This window comes from Thermobia domestica, chromosome 3 (assembly GCF_964235325.1).
Source record: "Thermobia domestica chromosome 3, izTheDome1.hap1.1, whole genome shotgun sequence".
Lineage (NCBI taxonomy): Eukaryota > Metazoa > Arthropoda > Insecta > Zygentoma > Lepismatidae > Thermobia > Thermobia domestica.
Window position 1 is genome coordinate 232635649 of NC_137456.1, and position 27236 is coordinate 232662884.

Here is a 27236-nt window from a genome sequence, read left to right on the forward strand (position 1 = left end):
ACTTTCTTTCTTGAATTTGATATAAAGAACAATTTTTCGTCTTTTGTCTTTAATGTTTAGAACTACCCTACACAATAGAAATCAAAGTATTTAGCATTTATCTGTGCTTCTCAGTAAGACAGCAATATTAAAACACAGTCTACTCATAGAAGTCAATAATCACATAGTGCAGTTTTAACTTTGATTTTTTTGAATGACATGATTTGCCTGTGATGTAGAATTTGTGCACAGAAGCTTAAAATAAGCTTGAAATTCAAGCAAGGAAACAAATATTGCACGTACGTTATCATAATATGCGTAATTGTTGTGTTCAAATGTAGTGAGTTAATCTAAAGATACTGACATCGTGAGTGATAGTTTTGTGCGCTTGCTGTTTTACGCAGTGAGATCCACACACAAACGCGAGAATATGTGTGTATACACAGTGTTTCAAAGTCAGAGCCAAAAGAGCAATGTGCTATCTAGAAATGCCTTGTTTCCACTTCATGCAGTTAATATAATTAGTAACCTGAATGACATATGATCCTGAGTTATACCACTAGGAGTCTCTGTATTAGCCTGGGTTGAGGCCGCGTTATGCACAGCTGTTCTGCACAAGGAGAAAAATAAATACTAATGAAGCTGTTTTTCCTCTTGTTAAAAAAAAATTAACCACCAAACAACAAGCAAAAAGAAAATATCAATTATGAATTATGTTACAAAGAAATTTGCTTGAACACAATCATCACCGTTATCACTGCAATCAATTAAGGAAAAAAAAAAGTCAGTCATATACGCCATATTAAATATACACATTAAGGAAAAGTTGCTAGATTAGCAAAGCTAACATTCAAGCAATTACACCGAATTAAGAAAAAAAAATCATTCTGAAGCATACAAAGTAAGATGATACAAATAATCAGCAACTCCATATAGAGTTAAGTGTTAGGACAGAAAATAACTGAGTGTTTTAAATCTGCTTTTCCATCAATGCTTCTTAACCACAGGGATCCCAAGACAAGTGTGCTAAGTTATACCATTTGGAAAAAAGAGAAAGGGAGACTCCTTCAAGCGACAATCTACTTTGATGCATCTAACAAAATAGTTTGTACTTAGTTGGCGATCTAGAGGAACACACGTAGTGTAAATTGAAAACAATACACACAAGCATTGAGCGTTCAAGTTACAATGATTTGTCCTCGGAATGTCGTGCCCAATATATTCAGAAGTACGCACAGAGTTCTGTCATATTCAATTATCAGACCATCAATACAGCCGAATGTTGCTGACTCTAATTTTGGAACGCTCGTTCTAGCTTTGGACTTATATATGACTTAAATAAAAATATACTCTAACCAATGCAAACTCTTATTATCACTAATCAGTGTCGCAGTTCCCTATTAGATTCTCAGGAGGAAGACTCTTACTGGTTGTTATAGTCGAGACGTTCTATTGGTCCCCAAGCGGCTTCCTTTGTACTCAAGCAGAAAACTTACCCCAACCGCCCTCATAAATAACACTCCAAATAAGCCGTAAACGGCACATGTTTATTGTCGAGATTATACGTTCTTGCCATCGCTAAACTTATATTATCGATGGATACATTATGTAATAATAATAATAATAATAATAATAATAATAATAATAATAATAATAATAATAATAATAATAATAATAATAATAATAATAATAATACAATCATTAAAGGAATTCAATATAATAGTATGGAAAGGGGCGGTCAAGGACGGAATTCTGGGGGTGGCAAAGAAAGATTGTACTTTTTTTTCTCATCGGGCTTTTGCGGCACTGATGCCTTACATGGGGGGAAGGAAAGGGGGAAACCACTTAACATGTTTAGTTCGCACAAGCGTTATCGTTACGTAAGTTACAGAATACTAACAATATGCTATATTTAAGAGTAAAATAAGCACATATCATGAAAGTAATGATTGATTTCTTTTTTCTCTTCATTACAACATATCCAAATTGAATTCAAATTAAATGAAATATTTCAGTTTAACGTCCCACAATTATTCTCTTCAAGCTAAGAGAGACGGAAGGAGGAGAACGCAACGAAAACAAAAGTAACGAAAAAACTAGATAAATCTGTCTTTCTGCGAAGACTACTGAAGAATCAGTAAGCAAAAGGATGAAAATTGCAACATCGCTTTTTTTCAGCAGGTCAACTGGAAGGCCACCCTCAACTGGAAGGACTTGAAATATAATGTAACAAAGAAACATGTGGTTTTCTTCAATGGTGTTCCGCTTCCTTTGAAGCCTCCTGGGGATGATTTGAGCGACTTTACTTTAGAAGTGGCCTCCTTTCACTTTCTAAAACTTATAAGCTGTAGCCTGTAGCTGTAGCTCTGACTGATACACGCAACAATATACTGCCACAACTGTAACACAGAGTTGTATTTATAACAGTTTGCTTTAGACAGATTTTATTTTTATTGAACTCAATACAGCTGAATATGATTAAAATCATATGCTTTGTGCGTTTCTCTCTCTCTCTCTCTCTCTCTCTCTCGTTTCTTATTTTCTTTTATTTATGTCTGACAAACAACTATTGTGACTCGAACGCTCAATGCTTCTGTATGGTATTTTCGAGGTTTGTGTGTTCCACTAAAACACCTTTGTAAGTGCAAATTATTTTGATTTTCATATGATGGTACTAGGCTCTTAGTATTATTATTATTATTATTATTATTATTATTATTATTATTATTATTATTATTATTATTATTATTATTATTATTATTATTATTATTATTATTATTATCAATTTTGAAAGTGAAACGTAATCAAGTCTCAGTAAGAAATAATTCAATTTTTATATTTTTTTCTCTCTTACGATTCTGTAATTAATATGTACATAGAGATTGCACAGTAATGGGTAACGAAGCAAGAAAGTGATTAAATTAATTAGCTTTGCTTATTAACAAGGGAGCCTACTTTTGTACTATATTGATGAAAATTACACAATAATCTGGTGAAAATTTTACTCATCATAGGGATTAAATAGTTAAAATAACATAACTTACTAACAATACCTGATCGCAAATAAATAATACCAAAATCATGCTCAGCTTGAGGAGTCCGCTTCCCTTGGGATTCCTACAGTTAATAATTAGTAAGACCAGCAAAACAATAGCAAGCATAAGGAAATAGATTAAGAGCGAGGACTTACCTACGGAGTTCCTCGGAACTCTGCGCAAGAGCTTGTGCCACCCTCTCCAAACGTACCGCTCTTGATGTAGGAGGGCTGCTTTCCGGCTTGAGGGACCTAATTTCCTCCTTGGATAGCTCCGCAGAGGGCGGAGCCAATTGGAGCTGTAGGCACATCATCATGTCTGAATCAAAGCTTGAACTCTTCTGTGGGAGTTGAATTGAGCTCCCATAAATGATGCAAACTAATTCGCACAATTCAATGTACCCTCACACCCACCCAAACAACTCTCTTACACACACACACACACGCACGTACACATGTCACACACGCACAAACACACACACGAATTTACATACTAACAGGATAAACAAAATGCTACATTGGCTTGTTATTAAAATTTATCTGCTTCAAGAACTTCACAGCTCTTATAAACAGGCATTAAAAAAATAATAATAAATAATCACTGCAAAAAAATTACAAAGCTGATGAGCTGGTATAACACTGATAGAACTTATAATAAGCAGAAGCCAAGCATTTTGTTCTTTTTTTTTTAAACAAAGGATAGAGTCTGGAAGAGAATTAGAATGCAGTAAGTGAAGAAACTTCCTTTTTTATTCAAAAAACTTTCTTACAAACCACACATCCCCATTCAAGCACACATTCGCACTTAAGAGATGAATGATGAGCCTAATAATTACTCAAAAAATTTATTACACGAAGAAATTGGATTGCTCATGCTACATTCTAATATTAATTTACAACTGCAAAACACACATCACTTGAACTAAAAGGAATGTATATCGACATTTTATCCAGTACCCTACCATACAAAGAACTACAAAGTAACTACGGATATTTCAGTATATATTCTAATAGAAGATACTTTACAAATCTGCCTAGTTTACCTTATAGTGACAAGCAAATGATTCTACGAAAATAATAGTAAAAGATAATAAATACTACAAGCACACTACAAGAGAGATAATAAATATGTTAAAAATAACAGGTGATCAGGATTACTTTATCTTCTTTTACCTAGTTTATCAAGAAAATACAAATAAATTATGTTAATGGTTCTAAATTGTTACTGAAAAAAGTCTGGAAAAGTGACCTACAGATACTGAATACTACAATATAAGAAATAAACAGAGATGTGTATGCAGCTTTTCAAGCATATTGTTATAAAAAGTACGGTCTGCTTAGATTATATGAGAAGTAAAGCTGCATGTGGCATCGTAGATAACAGAAGATGCACACGAAACTGAAATATCGCACTCCCACTGCTCTGACAGGATAACTTAGGAGACAACAAACAACGAATCTGGAGGGAGCAAATAGCAAATTATAACATGACAATTCAACTCATAAAACGTGCTTGTGCTACACCATGGGATGTAAGATGCACTGCAAAGGAAAGTACACGAAAAATAACAGGCTTTTCTTGTAACGACAGGCATTCCAATTGTATACTTCTTTTTATATATATATACATATATTAATTTATGTATATATAAATATAAATATATATATATACGTATAAAAGGAAAGTGGATGACAATCCTAGGTGCACAAAACTGCAGCTGAAAGAATGAGATGTAGTAAAAAAAAAGTAATGAAACTCATCCATACGTGGGTAGGCGAAGGGTATTAGCAAGGGTGATGGGTGCAGGAAAACCGTGCCCTATACAAACCTGGCTAGCAGGCAGTGATTCGGAAAGATGGCCCGGACTGAGAGAGGCATACTGATGCAGGTGAGCTGGTGACATAGAAGCTGGGGCCTAGAAAAACAGTCATTACAAACAGCAATTCAGTTAGGCCCAAGGGGGGAAAAAGAGAAAAAAACAGATGATGAGGAACACAGTTATTGCTAAAAATGTTGTTAATGCCACATTCCAAAAAACAAAAACGTTGTTTACAACACTAGAATATATCTTTATAATGTATAACTATATCCAAATTTTGAATCTAATGTTATATCATCGCATTCCAACTGCAACATAGTCCTTCTCAGTACATCATTTGGTTAAGGTAATTTATATAATAAACTGTTATGTATTTATTTATGTTGATGCATACCCACAGAAACACTGCAAGACAGAATTCTAAGTACAGCTAGGTCCTGCATTGCAAGAGGATACAACAGGTAATAGTAGTAGTAGTAGTAATAATAATAATAATAAAATAAACTAGCTTCCCAACCTCAAGAGCAATATAAGGCAATTGAGGTACACAACATAACAGTGCAGAAATTCAGAAAAGTTGAAAACATCCCACACATCAAAGTGAATAGATTATATTTTATGTGGCACACCAACAGCACGATCTACAAAACACACAAACAGTTCAGGTGAAGTTGCAGGAGATATCAGGGAGATGGGACAAAAGAAGTTTGCATCTGAGTGGGTAGAGCTATTGCAGCTTTCGAGATCTAATCAATATCATGAAAAGATAAAAGAAAGAGAGAAAATAACCACTTGATTATCGGAGTCTTTCGATATATTTGTGGAGTCCAACACCAGATAGGTATCGTGTTCGAAGTCAATATACGTACTTTTAAAAGAAAATATATATGCAATATTTTTTGTACCAAAAAACACCCATTCATGTACAAAGGAACACTTTCCTGATATGGAAAAGATTATATAACATGCAAAGTCTGATGTGAACTTAAGATTCAGTAACAGAATTAGAATTCTCTTAAGATGTAAGAAATGAAATCGAAATAATTACACTGAAGTATCTCTCTCCTGTAACTCACGCCGCCGAAAAACAACAAAATGTTAGTATATCACATAGTGTTTCTACTAGATTATTTGAAAGAGATTTTTTAAGTGAACATGACTGATTTATACTATAGAAGAAAATACTATTGAAAAAGTGGACTGAAAGTATGATGAAATATATTTAGATGAAAGATACAGAAAGGGAATAGAAATTTAAATTTACACAAATGCAGTTTCACTGTATTAAGTAATGAATATGGTACAATCAAATCAGAAAATATATGATTGAAGAGGCTTTTCTAAACAATATAATGATAAAGAAATACAATTAATATACGTATTTAGCATGTCAAAGACTGGAATAACTTACGGTATGATACTTATGGAGGTAATCTCGCTGTGGAGAGTGATGTGACTTCGGTGTGGAACGACCGCTGAGAGGAGGAGACGTTCTTTCGAAACTACGACCACGGACTAGCAAATTCATGTGTTCTAGGCTGCCGACCCGAGATTCCAACTCTTCTGCTCTGGCTTCAGTGCTTTGCTTTTCTTCCTGTATTAGCCTGTAAGGAGACAGAAAATAGAGCGAACTGATCTTAGTTGTTGCTGCAATCAACGATAAAATAAAATGAAATAAAACGATACGATCGATCCCAATTTCCGCGCTGTCGTAATAATCTGAAGGTTTCAAACACGTTATACGTATCAGCGGGAATTCTATTATTATTGTTATTATTGTTCTTATTTCAATGAGTGTTTACCGAATGTTTCCGTTACTTTCACGTTAATTACGACATTCTCCGCCAACCACTTCATCTTCACATGAGAACTATCCGCTTTAATACCGTCTATCAATCGCACCTTTCTTCTTCTTTTTTCTTTTCTTTCCCCTTCAATCGTGTTCCGCACAAAACATTCTTTTTTCTAAAATAGAAACTCTATTTTTTTTTTTTTTTTTTTTAAATTATCTTCAATATTATTTATACAGAAGTAACGGAAGGCATATGAAACAGAAATTGAGTTCTCACCTGAGCATCGATACAGCTATCCGAACTCAAATGTTTCAGCTATAAGTTTCTACTATCTTCAGTGCATTTTCCTTAAAATGATACGTTGCTTGGAAAACTATATTTTTTGAACAATTTCTTTCACTGTAGAAATAATGCATATACAATACCTTCTTGAAATACTGATTAAAAAAATAAAGAAAGAAAGAAAAAAAAGATTATGTCACTAGTATCAATACTTGGATAAATCTCTAATAGCGCTTTATATACTAATCTGAGGACCCTGAATTGAATGGAAGAATTTTTAGACATACGCATCCATGCAGCTGCCTTAAAAAAATGATTTTACATTTGGGATTTAAATTAAACATCAATATCCCAACTTTGAGCTAATTTTCTCGTGACTTCATAGACGGATATCTTTAAAAAATAGTTCTATTGCATTCTGGATTTTCAAATTAGTATAACAAGTGCAATTAGAAATGAATCCAAGCAAGGGTACGTTTCACTAATAGTAGGACCATTACTTCTTTCCTTGCTAAATAACCTCTGCTAACTTCTCATTACCTGTATCCAGACTCAAAGAAAATTACGAAACTTAAAAGCAATGTTTTATTAATCCATAATCGTTATTTCTACAGAAATGATGTTCATTCTCTTCGAGTCAGAATAAAGATCCCGGGAAAATAGAATAGGTTATTGACAAAGAAATTTAACGGAACTATATACATTATTTCCACACTGAAAAAGATTGTTCAAAAAAGTTTTTCAAGCAGCGTTGATATATATATATACAGGCGCGGATCCAAGAGGGGCTATAGCCCTCCCCCTTGACGCTCAGGTATACATTGGATAAAATGGGCTTTAATCCTGCTTTACACTGGATAAAGCGGCAAACTATGGTTTAGCCCCTCCCTTGATCACATCTTGGATCCGCCACTGTATATATATAAGGGATATGCACTGATGATGATGAAAACTTTAAAACGCAAGCATTCATGTAGGTTTTTTTTCTTTTTTTTTTTTCATATTTAGCTTAGCAAACTTCCCCCCCCCCTTTTTTTTTTAATGATTATCTTCAATAATACTTTTTCACTTTTGGTTTTCCACAACACTCCTACACTGATTTATTTTTATTTTCATCCCTAGTTTTAAATCTGGGAGTTAAAAAGAAGAAAATAACTTATTGAAGTAGTTTGTCTACCAAGAATGAGATATATTACGTTTACAATTATTTATCTTAGCCTTTCACCGTAGGTAATTCTGAGATAGAGAAAATGATTAAATATACACAACAACTTCGTAGTTCACTTTTTCCGAATACATATGTCAAACCTGTATGCAATCTGGCTGGTCTAACCTAGCTAGTTTAATTCCTCCTGAAATAACAGACAGAAGTTCACAATCAGTTTGGGACCACCCGATTTCCAAATTACATCGATCAGTAGTACTACAAAAAGCAGACAGTTAAGAGGACAAGGCTAGACTTTTCACTTTCTCATCTCTAATTTCAGGTGCTTGGCTACAGATATTACATACCCTAGAACTGCTTCTTCCAAACGAAAGTTTTCGTATTGCAGTTGCACTTTGCCTGGGGTTAGACATCTGTGAATCACACAACTGCTCTAAATATGATGTATCAGTCACACAGAATGGTCTACATAGTCTCTCTTGCATAAGTAGCTCCGGTAGACATGTAAGACATTCCAACATGAATGACATTATCTGGAGAGCACTCAAATCAGCGGAAGTTCCATCTGTTCATGAACAAGCGGGATGTAACCGATTTGTCGGCAAAAGACCAGACTAGCATGACGCTGTTACCTTGGAAGGAGAGCATTCTTCTCGGGGATTTCACCTGGTCTTACACTTTCGCGACATCTATTTGGTCTAGGAATTAATTCGTGCGGGTGGACAAGAGATGGCGCAACGAACGGAGCGTCCCACAGTTCCGTGTATCCACACATGTGTTGCAAACCCCTGTCATCGCGTATCGTTCGTAGTATAGGGCAGTGGATTAAAGCGTCAACAACACCAATTTGTAGTTAAGTGAACATGGCGCAATTTGTGCCTGATAAAGTGTTTTTGCGGGGTGTCCTGCTGCATTACTTTAACATGCAGAAAAGTGCGACTGAAAGTCATCGTATTTTGATGGAAGTGTATGGTGACCATGCTCTAGCTGAGCGAACGTGTCAGAAGTAGTTTGCACGGTTTAGAAGTGGTGATTTCGGCTTGGCAGACCAAGAGCGAGCTGGACAGTCAAAAAAATTTCAAGACGAAGAATTGACAGCATTGCTCGAGCAGGATTCGTGTCAAACGCAGGAACAACTTGCAGCAACATTAGGCGTTGATCAAACAACAGTCTCCAAACGCTTGAAAGCCATAGGAATGATTCAAAATATGTCACATTGGGTTCCACATGAATTGAAAGACAGAGACGTTGAAAGACGAAAAACCATTTGCGAATTGCTGCTTCAACGACAGAGCAGAAAGGGGTTTCTGCATCGAATTATTATGGGTGATGAGAAGTGGATCCATTACGAGAACCCTAAACGAAAAAAGGCCTGGGTGAAACCAGGTGAACCAGGTTCATCACAACCAAAACGAGATATTCACTGTGCAAAGGTTATGCTGTGCATATGGTGGGATATGAAAGGTGTGGTGTACTATGAGCTGCTGCAACCGGGTGAAACTATGAATGGAGAACGTTATCGACGACAATTAATGCGTTTGAAGCAAGCTCTGGCCAGAACACGACCAGAATGGGAGAACAGACATGATAAACTTATTGTTCAACATGATAACGCTCGCCCACATGTCGCAAAACCGGTCAAAACCTATTTAGAAAATGTCGGATGGGAAGTTTTACCCCACCCGCCGTATTCACTAGACGTTGCTCCTTCGGACTACTACTTGTTCAATTGCATGAACAACGATTTGATTGGACAGCGGTTTACTTCTTCAGAAGATATCGAAACATGGGTCTCTGACTGGATCGCTTCCAAGGATGAGGACTTCTTTCGCCACGGAATCCGTACACTGCCTGACAGATGGGCGAAAGTGGTTGCTAGCGATGGACAATATTTTTCTTAAGGTATTTATGTATTTTGTGTTTGTACTACAGCTTCAATCTGTACGTACCAACCGCACGAATTAATTCCTAAACCAAATAACTTTATTCTTTCTTCGTCACGAGAAGGAGCTATTACAGTCCGCAGTGAATGCGAGGAAAGAAGAAAATGTAAAAATCTACTCGATAAATATATGTTCGTGACCTGAGCCACTGAATCGAGAGACACTTGGGGCCTCGAACATTTCAATTTCATCAAAGAAGTAGGCCAAAGTATTGCACAGGTTGCAAGTGACAACCGGGCTACTGCTTTTCTTACCCAATGTATCAGCATAGCAGTTCAGCGAGGCAATGTGGCTTCCATTTCAGGTACTTACTTCCTACCAAATTATTAGAAAGTGTTTTTCTTTCATAACTGTGCAGAATCAATTGCTGTTTTGCATATGCTATAGATTTCAATGCATTTTAAATATATACTATTAGTTTCTTATCTGATCATCATTACATCATCATAATTATTCTGATCCTTAGTATGTCAATTGTCTCAAGCTATAAGTTTTCATGGACTATGGTCCTCCGCCAACCTCTTAGTTTTAACGTGAGAAGTGAACTCTTAACATTGTTCATTCGCTAATATCTTAGCTTTGACGTAAAAAGTGCCTACTGTCCATTTGTTAATCTCTCAGCCTTGACATAAGAACTACTCTCTTGCTCACGTCCATTTGTTAATCTCCTAACAAAGGCGTAAGAAACGCCTTCTTAATATCGTCCATTCTTACTCTCTTAGTTGTGGTATAAAAAGTGCGCTCTTTATATCGTCCATTCATTAATCTCTTAGTTTTAACGAATGAAGTGCCCTTTCAATGTCGTCAATGGTCTAATCTCTCAGTTTTAATGTAAAATGTGCCCTCTCGATTTCGTCCATTCACTAACGTGACATAAGAAGTACCCTCTTTAATATCGCCCATTTGCTAATCTTTTAGCTTTGAAGTAAGAAGTGTTCTTTTAATATCGTCCCTTCGTTAATCTGACGTAAAATTTGCTACTCGAGAGAAAGTTTAAAAATTGCGCCACATACAGGAGCTCCTTCACAATACGGCAACGTTGGGAACTGTTAAATATTATGAAAATACTTATGTTCGGGTCTGGACTTGTTATTTATTTATTTATTAAATTTCGACGACGAAAGCAGTTATAAAGTTTCGAAATGTCAACGGAGTGGACATTAAATTGAAACCCGGATGAAACATCAAAAATAGTTGCTACAGATTATTTTTTTTAAAGATCTTTAGGTTTTGTTATTAAAAAAATAATAATAATAAACATCGTAAACCAAATATTGCAGACTAAGATTTACCGGACATACTAGAAGTTAAAAATCTTTCGGGCAAACTTAAAAATACTGCATACGAAAATATATTTATTTGCTAATATCTATGGCACTGCTGACAAATTGGATTCCGAAGTTGTATGCAGCTTTCCGATGCATTTTATTATTTACCTAGAATTTCACGGGAAAAAAGTCTAAATTAGTAAGCAATTCTGTATGAAAAGTGTACAAGCAGTTTCAAATATGGAGTGGGGCGGGGTGGGGTTCATTACAAATATATTCTAATTGAACGTTGAAACCACTGCATACCCAAACACAAACATTTTCAGGATTTGTTAAGTTTTTTTTCTTGCGAAAGTGCTAAAGCAATTAGATTCTGTGTTAGCGTGTATGCATGCAATTTCTTGATTTAAAAAAAATGTTAGGAAACAGACAGAATTTTGCTTTTATTAACATTAAAATGCGAAAAGAAATACTCTGATTCTACTTTTTAAAAATCCGAAAGATACCAAAGAATTTAATTTTGAAATATTGTTGATATATATATATATATATATATATATATATATATATATATATATATATATATGTTAGGGATATATATATTACCAAAATTTTGCAGAATCCGTCGGAAATTTCACTTTCCGGATTTCGGAAAAAATCCGGAATTTAGAAAATTTCGTAATTTTTCCGACATCGGACCCACTTTACTTGTAGGTCTTGTGCTTCATTGTTTCAATGCTGCACAGTAATATGAATAAAAAAATCAGCAGATCACGTTCTTTCTTTAGAATAAAAATTACATTTTACAATATATTAATTTTCATAAGAAATAAAACATTTTTCATCTTTAAAAACTCATATTTGCACTGAAATATTTCGTTTCGTTTACTATTTGCAGTATCATTCGAAATCTGAATTAACGAGGATCGAATCTATATAAACTTCCAATACGAAAAGTGAAATAAAGAGCTTACCTAATTTCATTATTAATTGCATCCAGCTGTTCCTGCAGCATCATAGCAAGTGTTTGGGCATCGGTGTGACCTGACGGAGAAAGCATCTCAGCCGCGCTATAAATACTCTCGCTGTCATCTGGTTCAGCATCACTCACATCGAAAGCTTGCTGAACGTTCGCAAGGACATGAGCCTGCTGCATCTTCTCCCACTCCTGTTCGTTCATTAATTGCACCTGAAACCATGCAGGGATCTGAAACCACATCAGCTGTTCAATACTGCACAAAAATAGCCCTAAAGGTTTCAACAATGGGAAATCCTTTAAGGTATTTTTGCTTACAAGACAACAATACTTACTGATGTACAACACAGTTTTATAAAGAATTGGTGGGTCCTCATAGAAAAGAGTAAAACAATGAAGACTATGATTAATGTTGGTTATGCGTAAAAAAATGAAGACTATGATTAATGTTGGTTATGCGTAAAACAATGAAGACTCTATGATTAATGTTTATGTAAGTCTAAAACGTTATTTGAAGGTAGCTACATAAAGCAGCCTGCAAGTAATTACCCTATTGAAGTTATTGACTATTTAATCAGATAGATTTCGAGCATAGTCTTTGTCATTGACTTTGCTTAATAATAAATACATAAATAATAATAAATTAAAACTTGCACAATTACAATAAGAGCCAAACAGAATCTTTGCATGGAAAATTTCTGTAGTTCCAACCTTGATAATTCGCACTGAATAAAAGTAACTGTATTAAATAGAATTTATTATTATTTACATTGTCTCTCACAATATATTATTGTGGTCAGTGGCGTATTTACGATTTTGTTTCGGGAGGGATTTGCTAATTTTCGGGGGGAGGGGGGCTTTGCCTGAAAATGTGAAAATTCTGCAAGATATTTCATATACTTTACTATAGTAAGTAAGATTTCGGGGGGCTTAAGCCCGGACCCCCCCCCTAAATATGCCACTGAGTGTGGTAATACTAAAAATCTAAATAGATGACCAGACTACTTGTTCTTTTACAAGGTTATCACTTTTTAAAGTCAAGTATTGCTTTCCCGACAAATTTTATTATGAATTGCGTAGCAGGAGCTTTTCTTTAAAGTTTAGTTTAGACTTCAAGTGATCCATTTAACTATTTTATTTCTGCTAACCGTATTTCAGCATTTTTGCATTACATCGAAACATTTTATACATTTTCAACAATTGATATTATTCTCCAGATTAAGACAATAGTTGTGTAACAATCTTATTTATTTAATTGTTGTACGTTTCATATAAACGCTCAGTATCCATAAAAATTCTACCTAGAGCAAATAGTGTAACGATGCCATAGCCTAAAATGAACGAAATGAAAATGAAAGGTAAAAGAACTAGCTCAACTCCATCAATACATTTAACATTCTGCTAAATACCATATTAAACAGACAGACTGAAATGAGGTAGAAGCAGCTCCTTCTTACTACAAGGGATATTCATTTCTTCAAGGTAGGTCAGTAAAGAGTTAATTTTCATGTAGGTCAAGTTGATTAACTTGTTTTGTACTAATAATCTGTAGAATCATTCAGTATCCTACTAAAAGTATTCCGTATATACATACATACATATTATATATATATATATATATATATATATATATATATATTCAAAAACTTCACCACTTGATTAGAAAGGGGAAAAATACAGAACGACACAGTAATGTACTGATCTTCTAGTAAGTACAACGGATATTTTACGTTTATCAGAAAAGCTTCAACGAATATGAGACTCATGTTTTCATTAGTTATTCTCGCTTCGTTGCAGGCCCATAACTACAGCGAATTTTAGAAATGTGCAAAATAATTCGTGTAGGAAGAATGCGTCGTGTTTTTTGGACCTTTTTCAGAAAAAATTGGAGATGGGTTATAACGAGAGAACATATGCCTAAGAGCTTCTAATTATAAGGCTCCTCTTATGATACATCTATCGATCTTAATTTGAAAAGTTTTATACCTTTCATTAGAATTATGTAAGTGATGAATGATATCAAGGACTTAGCTCTTTGACTTCGAACTGAAACGAAATTTGGGCTCATTGTACTTAGATTCAAACACATTTAAGGCGGCTAAGTCACAACCGCACACGGAGAATCGTATCACACAAAGGTATTTCTTTAGCCATAATGAATTCTTGATGGGTGATACGTATTATTAAAAATCCTGCATAACTGAATAATACGATTTTTAAAAGAAAAGTGTATAGTCCAGTTTACGAACGTTACTGCCTCTCTCCACAACATACTGTTTCAATGAATTTACTTGTACTCGAACTTTTTATTACCAACAGATATAAATTTATGCAGAATAATTTAACACTCACCCTCTCCAATCCCAATCTCCGAAAAAAAAAATAATTCTTACACAGTATTTTTAGCCATTATTTTTAAATCAAATTAATTTTGAACAATTAGGCAGTCAAGTCATGTATCTAAATCAATATCTAATTACAATAGTTTCATGTAAATCTACGTGTTTTGAAGTACGTGTTACAATGTTTAGTAGTAAATACTATTCAGGAAAACAAGTCAGAAAGTTTATACTATGGAAAGTCAGAATTAACTTCGTTTTAGAGTTCCAAGACTTGCACTGCCATGGACTTTTCTCCATAGACAGTAGAATCTCTGGATAACTTTCCTTTTGCTTTTTCAATTACACTGAAAAAGTCGACAGAAGTACAACTACATCGTCTGCAACTTCCTTCAAATTTTTAGGGAAATTATGCATATGACTTCTCTTAACTATGAGTCCAATAGTATTTTTAAGCCATTTTCCAATATATATGTTTAAAAAAATACTTGCACAGCGCTCTTAATGTTAGATCTAGATACTACTGATGATTCAAGTATAATTTTGCTTAAAAAGTTTTAAACTATCTTTAAGATGATCATTGTGGTCTTTGTGGTACGTAGCTTCATTAAACTTCCTGATAAAGCAGGGTTCGAAACTCAGGAACAAAGCAGACATCGATTTTTCTTCACATAAATGTTTTGGCTTGTTTTCATGAGCAGAATCAACCTACCACAAGTTGTTACAGGATTTCGAAATACCTTTTATTAACGGAACTTACTAATATCCCTAACCACATTAATATACTAATTAATTATACTGAACATTATCTTCCACACAAATAATATAAAACTATTCTTGTAGCAATTAAAAGAATGCGTTAAGTTCAAATTTAAAGGAATTTATGAAATATTTTACTTTAGAAACATATTTAATGAAAATCACATTTATTTTTTTAACTGCACACACACAAAAGTTTCTAATTCCTCTTATGCCATTCATTAACATTACTTACTTCCTACAAACTGTTAAAAATAGTTTTGTTATAGTATTTAATTCTAGTTTTCAGTTTTCATTGGGCGATAAGCGAACGGAGTTATTTCTATTACAACATAATATTTGAATTATTACTATAAAATTTGAACTATTATCTTAGTTTTGTGTTCATAATGAATTCGAAAATAATTAGTCAAATTTCAGTGCTGAAGAAAATGAACACTCATGACTGGCATTTCTAATTATTGTGTAAAAGAACTGCACTAGCTACCGAAAAGATTGTAAAACAATAGGACTTCAAAGAACCTTCGAAATCATATATATTCTTCTAGGCGTGCACGTAATTAATGACACATACATTTCATTCAATTATCTGATATACTGAAAGCAAGACAAAAGCGAAACACGAGCGTAATGAAGATAATTATTTAGAAATATGGGATGAGGGCACTTATATCTCCAGTGTTGATAGAGATGAAAGAGTGTAGGAGTTTCCTTACGACTTTATATCCGTGATTGATCAAGTACACTACCTTGGTAGGATCTTCTTCCAGAGAAGTTACCCGTGGTTTTTGCTGCCTTCGAGGTAGAGAATGTGTATCAAAACTAGTATGACTTGAGCTTCGAACAAAATTGGGTTCCCCAGCAGTCGGTGATAAACTCCTATAAAAGATACAACAAATTTCACTTATTTCAGTAAAAAATAGTACTTCCATTACTATGTACTTGGTAAAAAGAAAGAAGAAAACAATAAATTTAACTTGTAAGAAAATACAATGGTGATTAATATCTTGGGATGTAGACAAAGATTTTGTTTAAAGAATATAAACGCACACGGTTTTCAGGAGCCTTACGGATGGATTTCATCTCGTTACATAAAGGCTATTAGAACCTTGAGATTGTGGGAGAACTATGCATTTTATTCTTTCTCGTTTCCCCCAAAATTCCATTCCTATAGTATTCTCCAATCTTCTCCACTCTCACATTTCCTGAATTTTCTTGTTTAATACTATGTTCTACAGACCTCCTCAAGCGCTGCGGTGACGTAGTAGGGTATCTACCTGGAAAATAAAAGGCAGGTGGAGTGCGGTCCTTATCAAATCACTTCGTGTAGGTGCCTAAATCTCGTAAATGTGAAGCATACGATTCCATAGCATGTGGGCCACACCAGCATGTCCCGAATAAAAGGAATATATCTACCTAATCTTACTGTAGGCTTTCCTAATTTTAGTAATTTAATTAACTAAAATAGACTAGGCACTGAATTCATTTTTGTTTGAAAATAATGAACGCAGATAATACTTTAAAAGTTTCTTTCTTTTTCTGGGATACGTGAGAAAGCTGTCAAATGATTTCTGTGTACTTTAAAATAGATGTATTTGTACCAACTGAAAGTGTTTCTGAACTTAGGAAAAAAGAAGAAGAAATTGCTACCCTAATACGATATTGACCATATCTGTATATTCCTAGTTTGATTCCGGTTTTCTTTAAATTACTACTTATTAAAACAACAAAAAAAAAATTGCTTCCCTTGTTTCGTCCCCTTGTTAAAATATACAATAAATAAATAAATAAATAAATAAATAAATAAATAAATAAATAAAAACTCGGATAACGGTCGCAGTACCTATATCCTCACCTTATATATTACATGTTGAACAATGAGTGAAAATTAAATAGAAGAAGATATATAAACTTCGAATTATTAACATTCTTAAAACCGAAGATTCAAATTGTACGAGAACTCAATATGAAAACACAAAAATGAAATTTACAAACCAAACAGTAAAATTACTGGAGAGACGTATTTTCCTTTAGTCCTGTGCTTTTAACAACACACTCATGTGCACAATTCATTTTTGAAAGTAGTATTTTCAAGATGGATTCGGCTAGTGCTATAGCCGCATCGTAAAATTTTATTTACTTTTAGTTTAACAGGTGTAATATGGTCTAGGCTGTACGTAGATTATAGATTTTGTGTACTCTTTGCCATGTCTTCTGTATAATCCCAAAAGAGTGCGAGGTCCATGAGAGATACACAATTTATATTAAATTTTGGTGTACTGATGTTTCTTAGAAATTATTTTATTTATTTAACAATCACCAGATATAGCTCAGAGGCAATCTTATACTAAATATCTAACAACAACAATAATAATAATGGAAAGGATTTGGGGAGGTATCGGCCAGGGTTTATTCAGTAGGTACCATCCTGGAATTTGCCTAGTAGGACTGAGGAAAACACTGAAAAATATCAATCAGGATGGTCGGAAGCAGGAATCGAACTTATGACCTCTCGAATACGAAGTCAACGCTCTACCATTTGAGCTACTTGGCTGACAAAATGAAATATAATAATAATAATAATAATAATAATAATAATAATAATGTCTATTATAGATACTAAATAAAGGGCATGCACTATTGCATTCTCAAATCACTAAAAAAATCTAATGTGTTTAGATATTTTTATTTACACTTAGTTCTAATCCCGATCCATACATGTAATAGCTTTCGGGTCTGACCTGGAGCCTTTGTAATAGGTAAAATGAAAAGAGTGTGAAAGTATCAAGTAAGAAAATGGAATATATTCAATGGGGAAAAAGGGGTTTTGTCTTGATACTTCGATTCTAGATGTGAAGTCCTCCAACCAGGCAAAAATCTGAAAACCATTACTTTAACCAAGATTTTATCAGAATATTGTTTCTTCTACGCACTTTTGTTCCTCTCTTCTCATGACGTTCCTATTTTCCATAAGAATATTGCCATTAATGTAACACCCTCAGTAATCGACACTGCACCAGTAATTAACACCTTTTGAAAATCTTGTCTGTAATAAGATTATGAAGAAATAGAAGTTCCTTTACTGCTGTCTGCTAGTAGCCACCAGACTTCTCTATGCCTTGGTAATTAATGTTCTGCCTAAGAGATTCTCCTACTTGTTTATGATTGTCCTATTTGTTTATTTCAATTGAGTCACATGGTGCTGCAAGAAAGTGTCTGTGTACTATGAATTCTGCTCCTGATAATGTTAAGGAAATTATCCATTAAATTCATTAATTTTTGTAACCATCTTTGAAGTTACATCGCTGTAAATTGACAGATCAGTACTAGAGAGTATTTGTCACATTACTAACTAAATGTATGTGGAAAATAATTATTTGTCTTTGTTCAAGGGGGATGTCAATCACTGGAACAAAGTAGTCACAATTTTCCAATAATTGACACACCATGCCAATTATTGGTTTTATCACCAAGTGTAAGGGTCATTACATGACTTATTTTTAGAAGCAAGAACAAGCATTAATAATGCACATAAAAACATTTCAGGTTAAAATGTGCAAATATACTAGTAATTGACATAGTATTGTAAATTACTAGATCCAGCATGTCAAACACTGGTGTAAGCTCTAGAAAACCACATTCAGAGGTTCTGCATTTCATTAGATGTTATGGAATCTTTTCTCTCTCCATTGACTCAATTTCAAGACAAAATCATTGATGGCAGTGAGTGGGATGGTGCTGAAAGTACTCAGTTTACAATGTGTGGAGGAAAGTTAAAAACGGAAATTGAATCCATCTAGTAAAATGGAAATTGAACCTCATTGCTCTGTTGAAACTGTTGATCTTCTTTAGGCCTTGAAGCTCATAGGCAACAATCCTTTTACACTGCCAGCAGGAGTGATGTACAGTATTAGGTCTAGCTACCGAAAATGTACAATAAATTTGCAGTCTGCATACAAAATAGAGCAGTCTGAGTTCTGATTTTTTATTGTAGATCATATTTTGTAGTAATAACAAGCACAGAAGCTGTTTAGAATTTTATTATTGTAGGGACTGTTTGTTAATGGTTTATAAGGAATTATGGAACTGGCAACACTGGTAATGTTTCGATGAGATTGTGGTGAACCTCGCTCCTAGTATATTTTGTGTATTTCATGGGTATTTTTGCAACATGTAAACTAACTACGAGTTGCAGGAACGCAGTAAGTACTGATATGCATTTCTGTAATTAAATATTTTATGAACTTAAAGTGAGAAGTGTGTTTTGTATCGCATTACTGCGCGACTCAGCAAACAAAACAAACAAAAGAAAAACGAAAATACTCAGGATTGGAAACTTCCTTACACAGAGCATATTGAGGTTACGTCTCGATTCGATTTATCGAAACCAGCATGAGTGCTTGTAGTGAATGTCATAGTAACGTATCAAGACAGGATGTAAGCTCTAAAGTCGAGTGTGTAGACTGTAATAACCTGTATCATATAAAGTGTGCGCAACTTACGAAAGTAGATGTACAATTTATGAAATACGAAAACAGAGAATGGCGGTGCAAAGTGTGTTTAAAAGAAAGGAGGAAAAGCATGCAGAGTGGGGATGATTTAAAGCACCCCCACTAGCAGATATGTATAAACTCTTGCAGGATTTGAAAGTGGACATTTCTGATTTAAAGAAAGATAATGTTAGAATTGAAAATGGGTTGGGCAAGTCCTTAAACCTTACACATGAAAAACTTGATGAGAATGTTAATTTGGTAAAAGAACAATCCGTGAAATTAGGGGAGTGTTTAGAAAAGATAGAACAATTAACGTCCGAAAATGCACAACTGAAAAAGCAAGTAAGTGAACTGCAAGCTTAGATAGATGAACAGGAACAATATGGGAGAAGAAATGCTGTGGAAATTTATGGTGTGCCCGAACAAGTGAACGAAGATACTCATGAGGTGGTTAAAAATATAGGGAAAGCGTTAGATGTGGTAATCAGGGAAGAAAATATAGAAGCATGTCATAGGTTGAAGAAACGACCCCATGAGAAAACGCAGGCATAATTGCAAAATTTGTTCATTGTAAAATTAAGGATAAACTAATGGAGAAACGAAAAGTCAAAAGAGATTTCAATGCATGTCAGGTTGGTTATGCGAATAATGAGGTGATATATATTAATCACTCTCTTACGTCATTTCGCAAATGTCTGTTTGGTCACGCAAGAAAATTGCAGAGAGAAAAACAATATGCATTCTTATGGGTTGACCATTCAGATGTAATTAAATTGAGGAAAACTAGGGATGATAGGAATGTGTTTGTAATTAAATCAAAGGAAGACATTTCGTCACTGATGTAAAGAATGTCTGAAGGTAGTTCGATTTCTATTTACTATCAGAATGTTAAGGGGTTGAATACTAAGTGTAATGAATTTAAGGAAGGTCTTTTAGCAGCTAGTGATGAATATGATATAATCATTCTGACGGAAACTTGGTTAAAGAAAGGCGTATATGATGCAGAATTATTTAATAATCAGTACAAGGTATACCAAAAAGATAGGATTGGAAAAGGAGGGGGAGGCGTATTGATTGCTATAAGGCGAAAGATAATATCCAGTGAAGTGAAAATAGTAAATAATTTGGAGCTGTTAATCATAAAATTTGTAGTTAAAGGAAAAATGTATTTTCTTGTAACGATATACTTCGTGCCTGATTCTAGATTAGATGATTATTATGATTTCTATAGAATATTTCAGGAATATAAATTCATGAAAAATTTAGCAAATGATAATATTTTTATAGTAGGAGATTTTAATTTACCGAAGATTAGGGGTCCAGATACGAACTTACTGGAGAAAGGCTCGTTATATGAAGCATTGACTGATTTTTTTTTTTTTTTTTTTTTTTTTTTTTTAATCTCTACGATTTAAAGCTAATAAATAATGTTAAAAATAGTGAGGGAAAGACCCCTGATTTAATTTTAACAAATATAAAACCCTCTTGAAATAAATAAAGAGGAGGCTGTTGTAAAACCTGATATTTATCATCCAGCGTTGCTTGTAGATATAAAACTTACATCAAAAGTGAGTGGTAGGCTTAGTGAACCAATAATTGCATACAACTTTCGTAAAGCAAATTTTTATGAAATGTATAATAGAATCCAAACAGAAGATTGGAGTAACTTAGAGAAAATAAAGGATGTAGAGGAGGCAGTTGAATATTTTTACAATAGAATACGGTCAATATTTGATATAACAATCCCTATATAACTCTTAAATAAGGAAAATAAATATCCACGTTGGTTCTCGAAAGAAATTATTGAATTAGTAAAATTCAAAGAATAGGAAGCTTAAGAAAAACTCAGTATATAACACAATGATGTATAAAAATATGAGATCAGAACTGAAACAAATGATCAAAAGAGTGTATAAAAAATATGTAAACGAGTCAGAATTAAATATTAGAAATGATATAAGTGCATTCTGATTATTGATAAAAGACAGGAAAGTGACTACATTAGCACCCAATGTTATGACTCTAGGTAACAGGGAATATTGTACTAATAAAGATATTGTTAATGGTTATGCAACTCATTTTAAAGCTATATATTTGGGGGTTCCATCAACTTATAGAGTGAACGACAGCAACAATTATCCTTAATTATATAGTACACTAAAATTAGATCCTGTAAATGTGACAGAATATCAAAAAGCTATCCGTAATTTAAAACCTAAGAGAACATGTCGAATAGATGGAATACCACCTTATATTATTGAGGGTTGCTCGGAGGTTTTAATGCGCCCTTTATGTTATATATATAATTTGATGATTAAAAAACAGATGTTTCCAAATACCTGGAAGGTATATCGTATTAGTCTAATCTTTAAGAGTGGAGCAAAAGTAAAATTGAAAATTACCAACCGATATCAATAATTTGTGCTTCAGCCAAGGTATTAGAATATATACTCTATACACGTATTTTTAATCACGTAAAGTCTCTTATTTTTCAGAACCAACATGGATATTTTACAGGTAGATCAACTGTTACAAATCTGATTAATTTTGTTGAGGCTGTACAGGATGCATTGCATAAAAAAATAGAGTGTATACTATATACTTTAACTTCTCAAAGGCATTTGACAAAATTAATTATGATATTTTATTTAATAAATTGTCAAATTTTGGTTTAAGTTTGCTGTTTTTAAAGTTAGTGACATCGTATCTTGAATACAGAAAACAATATATTTCATACAACGGTTATCAGTCTTCTTTCTATCAAATGAGTTCTGGCATACCGCAAGGTTCTAATTTAGGACCTTTATTTTTTCTAATATATGTAAATGATTTACCGTCTAAAATTAAACATTCGAACTATATAATGTGCGCGGATGATTTAAAATGGTATAAAGAAATAAAAAATGAGAATGATGAATACATGTTACAATCCGATATTACGGAAGTTTACAATTGGAATGTTGAAAATATGTTGTATCTAAATTTACAAAAAATGTCAATTTATGATATTAACTAAAAAGCGGAGCTACATTGATTGTAAATATTACTTAAATGGTGTTGAATTGGAAAGGAAATATGAGGTTCAAGACTTAGTTGTATATTTTAATAATAGCTTGTCCTTTAAAACTCATATTGATAATGTAACGAATGGTGCTTATAGAATGTTAGGTTTTGTCATAAGAAGTACAAAAAATATCCATGATTTACCAGTTATTGAAATATTATATAATTCAATAGTTCGAAACAAATTAGAGTATGCGTCAATAGTATGGTCACCAAATTGTGTCACAAAAAAAAAAAAAAATGAAATTGAAGCAATACAAAAGAAATTTTTAAGAATTTCATTTTAAATTAAATTTCAAAAAATATTCTGTTTCATCATATGAGAGAAAAATTTCGTACACGTGGTTATTAAAGGAATTTCACTGTCACATTAACAAACAGAAGGATTGTGGCCCACCAAATGTTCCTATATAAAACTATCAATGGGTTAATTGATGATAGTACGTTTTTGGAAAGAATATACTTTAATACTACCCCATGTAAATTAAGAAATAGGAATCTTTTTGTAAATAAAATACCCAAAACAGTGGGACATAAAAATTCACCATTATTTGGAATGTGTGAAGCATACAACAAATTAGTAAAAATATGTGATCTGGATTTTAGTTTTAAAACGAAAAATTATTGTAATTTGGTGGAAATTTATGTAAATTTGGAGTATATTTAAATCCCTGTCTGTAAATTGCAGCACATAATAGTAGGAGGTAATGGTAATAGGTCACAAAACATGAATACTTATGTATGTTGGCATTCTTGTGCGTGTTTGTGTTTTGTCTTTTTGTATTTCTTCCTATTTTTTGTATATTTTTCTGATTCTAGTGTTTGTTTTAAATTAATAACGTAGATGTAATATTTTATGTAAGACTCCTGTAATTGGGATTCTCCTGTTGGAGTCAGCGGATTTAAATAAATAAATAAATGTTCGTGCTTTGTGGCAATTTTTTAAGGTTAAAAGGGAGTTACACTGGTCACGTATTTTTTCAACTTTTTAAATATTTTTTTTTAAATTTAAAATGTAAACTTCGATGAACTGTGTCCAATAGCATCACTTTTGATTTCTGGAACCGACAACTTCAAAGTCAAATTAGGGGGTCAAAAAATAAGAAGTGGGATCATTTGGGCAATGTGGACCAGTGACCGACTGGCACGAAATGAGCGTCATTCTATTCGTATTTACAGGTATATGAATAATCGATATGCTATTTTCCCGAAAATTACATTTTGACTCCGAAAATTTAACGAAAATCCGGGATTTTGGGCAGTGCAGTTCAGTGACCGACTGGGACGAAATTGGTGTTATTCGATTCGTATTCACACATACATGAACTGATAGTCCAGTTTCCCTAAAGTGCTACTTTGACCCCAAAATTTACGAAAATGTGGAAATTTGGATCTTGGATTTACGTTAATTTTTGGGGTCAAAATACAATTTTCGGGAAAATGGCATATCAGTTATTCATGTACGTGTGAATACGAATAGAATGACACCCATTTTGTCCCAGTTGGTCACTGCTCTTTAGGAACATGATCTAAATGGCTTCTTTCACCCTTTGTACCCACCTGCCGGAAAATACCTTTCCATGTTACACTTATAGGCCATGTACAGTGGATGTTTACAAATCCTCTCCACAGGAGATTGAAAAGACCTTTCCGTCTTTGACAACACGCTATATACCGCATCTGTAAATGCCATACTTTAATCATTGTACACATTTGCCGGGATCATGCCTTTACATGTTGTCAACATAGCCAGTGTACAGTGCATGACGAGAAGTAATTACACGTGAAGAAATGTCATATCTGTATCTCACGTGTATATTACCAAAAGCATGTGTAGTTCCATGTTTCGAAAATCCCACACTTACAAGTTCAACATGACATGTACACATAACAGGTGATGAACAGGCAATGTACAGTCCACCTCTTGTAGACTGACTATTCATCAAGAAATGAAAACAGGCAATTTTTCACGTAAAACTACATGTTTCTGTGTAAGAACATGTGCTTTCTATGCGACCCATGTTACACATGCACTATACATGCACTTTCAGGAAATGTATATTTCCTTTTTATTTTTTTTTATTTATTGATTGATTTATTTATTTATTTTTTTCAAAATTTTCATCTGAAGATGGATACTATTTACAGAATAAATGCCTTTTTGAAAGTTACTGTCCTATAACTGCAGATGTTTCCAACTGCACTAAACTTGCTTAGAGGGAAATTTATAACTACTGAATAACGTTCTGTTGTGTACAAATGAATATCAGAAAATACATTTTCCATTTTAGATATGCTTATTTAAAGGAACTATATCTGCTGCATACATTATCTCTCTATACTGCAGAAGTAACTATCTAATCTTTTCCTTTGTTGTTATATCTTTTGTTTCAACTAGTAAAATAGCATGAGTGGAAAGGAACGACCAAAATCATTTCGAGGAGAACCTAAATGAAAAATGTCTGATATTCCGATTAATTTAAGTATTAGGTTTATTGACTTACCAGTAATTTAAATATTTTGTAACTGAAAACCTATATGCAAATGTACATTTACATAAGCTTTAGTTTAATCGTGTTTAATACAAGTTTAATAGTGACCACTCTATTTGACAAGGTTGGGTTTTGAAATTAATACCTCAGGTACAAAATGCCTGAGTTTATCATTCACTCTAATCATTATAATGTTAACTGGCTGTTTATCTACAAGCAAATTTAATAAAAAAAAATCTTCATACAGATAACCAGAGCATATAAAAACTACAACAGAGAAAGAAAAGGATGAAGAAGTAAATTTTTCAAGTGTTAATGCATTGCAAACAATACTCATGTTACATACAGTGACTCAAGCCAAGCAAACAATCAGAATTATTTTTCTTACTCAATTTCATTCAAAAGAAATACACACCAAAACAGCTTAAGATTATTACAACATAGCATATAAGAACAGATTAATGGGAGTTATTCAACATGCTGAGTCGAAGATCTATTTAAGCCAAGTTCGCTGGCGGAACTATAGCATTTGTACCAAGTTTCCAAAACGATACGTTGATAAATTATCATGTCAAGAAATTATGGAGAAAGATACTTCTATATTCGATATATTCGATACTTCGATATTTGTAACCTCACCTGAAGTTGAAGTAAAACACAGATTTAGAACTATCCAGATTTAGAACTGTTTTAATTAAATACAGATTTAACCATTTCATGTGTAAAGAATCAATAATTCTTAAGTTTGCTCTAATTCTACCTGAGATATAAAACTATGCTACGTCACTTTTCGGTCGACCTTGAGACAGTTGGGATGGTTTTCTTATTTACAGTAACATGACCTGTCTAGTAACATAACAATCATAGCTAATCGTAGTCACCTTTAATATAAACTAGTTTTAAGCAAACCAGAATCATCAGTCCGAGGGAGTTGATAATATAAGACCATAAATTCAAACCAAAGATTAGCTCGGAATAATTTATCCATGGAGTGTTCTTCTAGGTTTCCAATATTTGATAGACAGACAGACAAATATATGATGATAGACAGACTTTTATTATCTGTTGATTAGAACTTCATATGTTGTTCATATTCACCTTATTTCTTGCCTAAGACGATAGAAAACGTTTACAATATATTTTATTTGTGTTTGATTACATATTTATTTGCAACTTCCAGATCACGTTAAGCACTTCATATCGAGATTTTGTTTTTGGCATTAGTTTGCAGTTTAACGTCTCTTTCACCACCGAAGTTATATGAAACGTTGACTTACAATGTAACGTGGTATTCGAACCACATGACATCCCAACAGGAATGGAACCTCAGTTTCACGTGGGTAAAGTGCGTTCTCTAAACCTATGTCCATGAGGGAGCATCTTATATTTGACTACAACGTTATAAATTTGTTACTTGTATCGATGGTTAACTTGCTCGTATTTACCACGTACAGTCTCGGATTCGATCTCTGATTATGGCTATATGGTACGGTATTCAGTTTAATAGACAAACAATTGGGGAGATGGTGTCTTGTTTAACAAGCTAGAAATAAGTGTAATGGCAGCTATTATGATGATTATTGCACTAAAAGCAGTCCAGTATGTCAATGCTACTTGCAGATTGAAGCTCAACGAATATAGAGCATATCACAGGAATATTATGGAACAATATTATGACCAATCATTATCAGTTATACAGTTGTTTTCCCGTAAGTCCGGAATGATCTACACAATTCTTGCGTCTTCCGTAGATGGTTCAAAGAATGTAGAGATGATACTTGGATCATTGTCAGTTTGACAATATGATTTTTAAATATTCATGGTCAAGTT

At 33.5% G+C, this 27236-nt stretch overlaps 1 protein-coding gene across 19 annotated transcripts in view; it reads right to left on the reverse strand.

Moving 5' to 3' along the window:
• LOC145680975 (liprin-alpha-1-like) overlaps positions 1 to 27236 on the reverse strand; it is a 420696-nt gene that overhangs the window by 30488 nt on the left and 362972 nt on the right. For 6 of the 19 annotated variants that reach the window (XM_081752194.1, XM_081752204.1, XM_081752193.1 and 3 more), the window contains 6 exons: positions 16108 to 16237; positions 12259 to 12491; positions 6245 to 6464; positions 4843 to 4929; positions 3170 to 3354; positions 509 to 589 (listed from right to left, as the gene is read on the reverse strand). In XM_081752194.1, the coding sequence (XP_081608320.1) occupies positions 509 to 589; positions 3170 to 3354; positions 4843 to 4929; positions 6245 to 6464; positions 12259 to 12491; positions 16108 to 16237 (936 nt within the window). The remainder of the gene's footprint in view (positions 1 to 508; positions 590 to 3169; positions 3355 to 4842; positions 4930 to 6244; positions 6465 to 12258; positions 12492 to 16107; positions 16238 to 27236) is intronic. The other 13 variants (XM_081752210.1, XM_081752209.1, XM_081752203.1 and 10 more) reach the window with 11 other exon arrangements.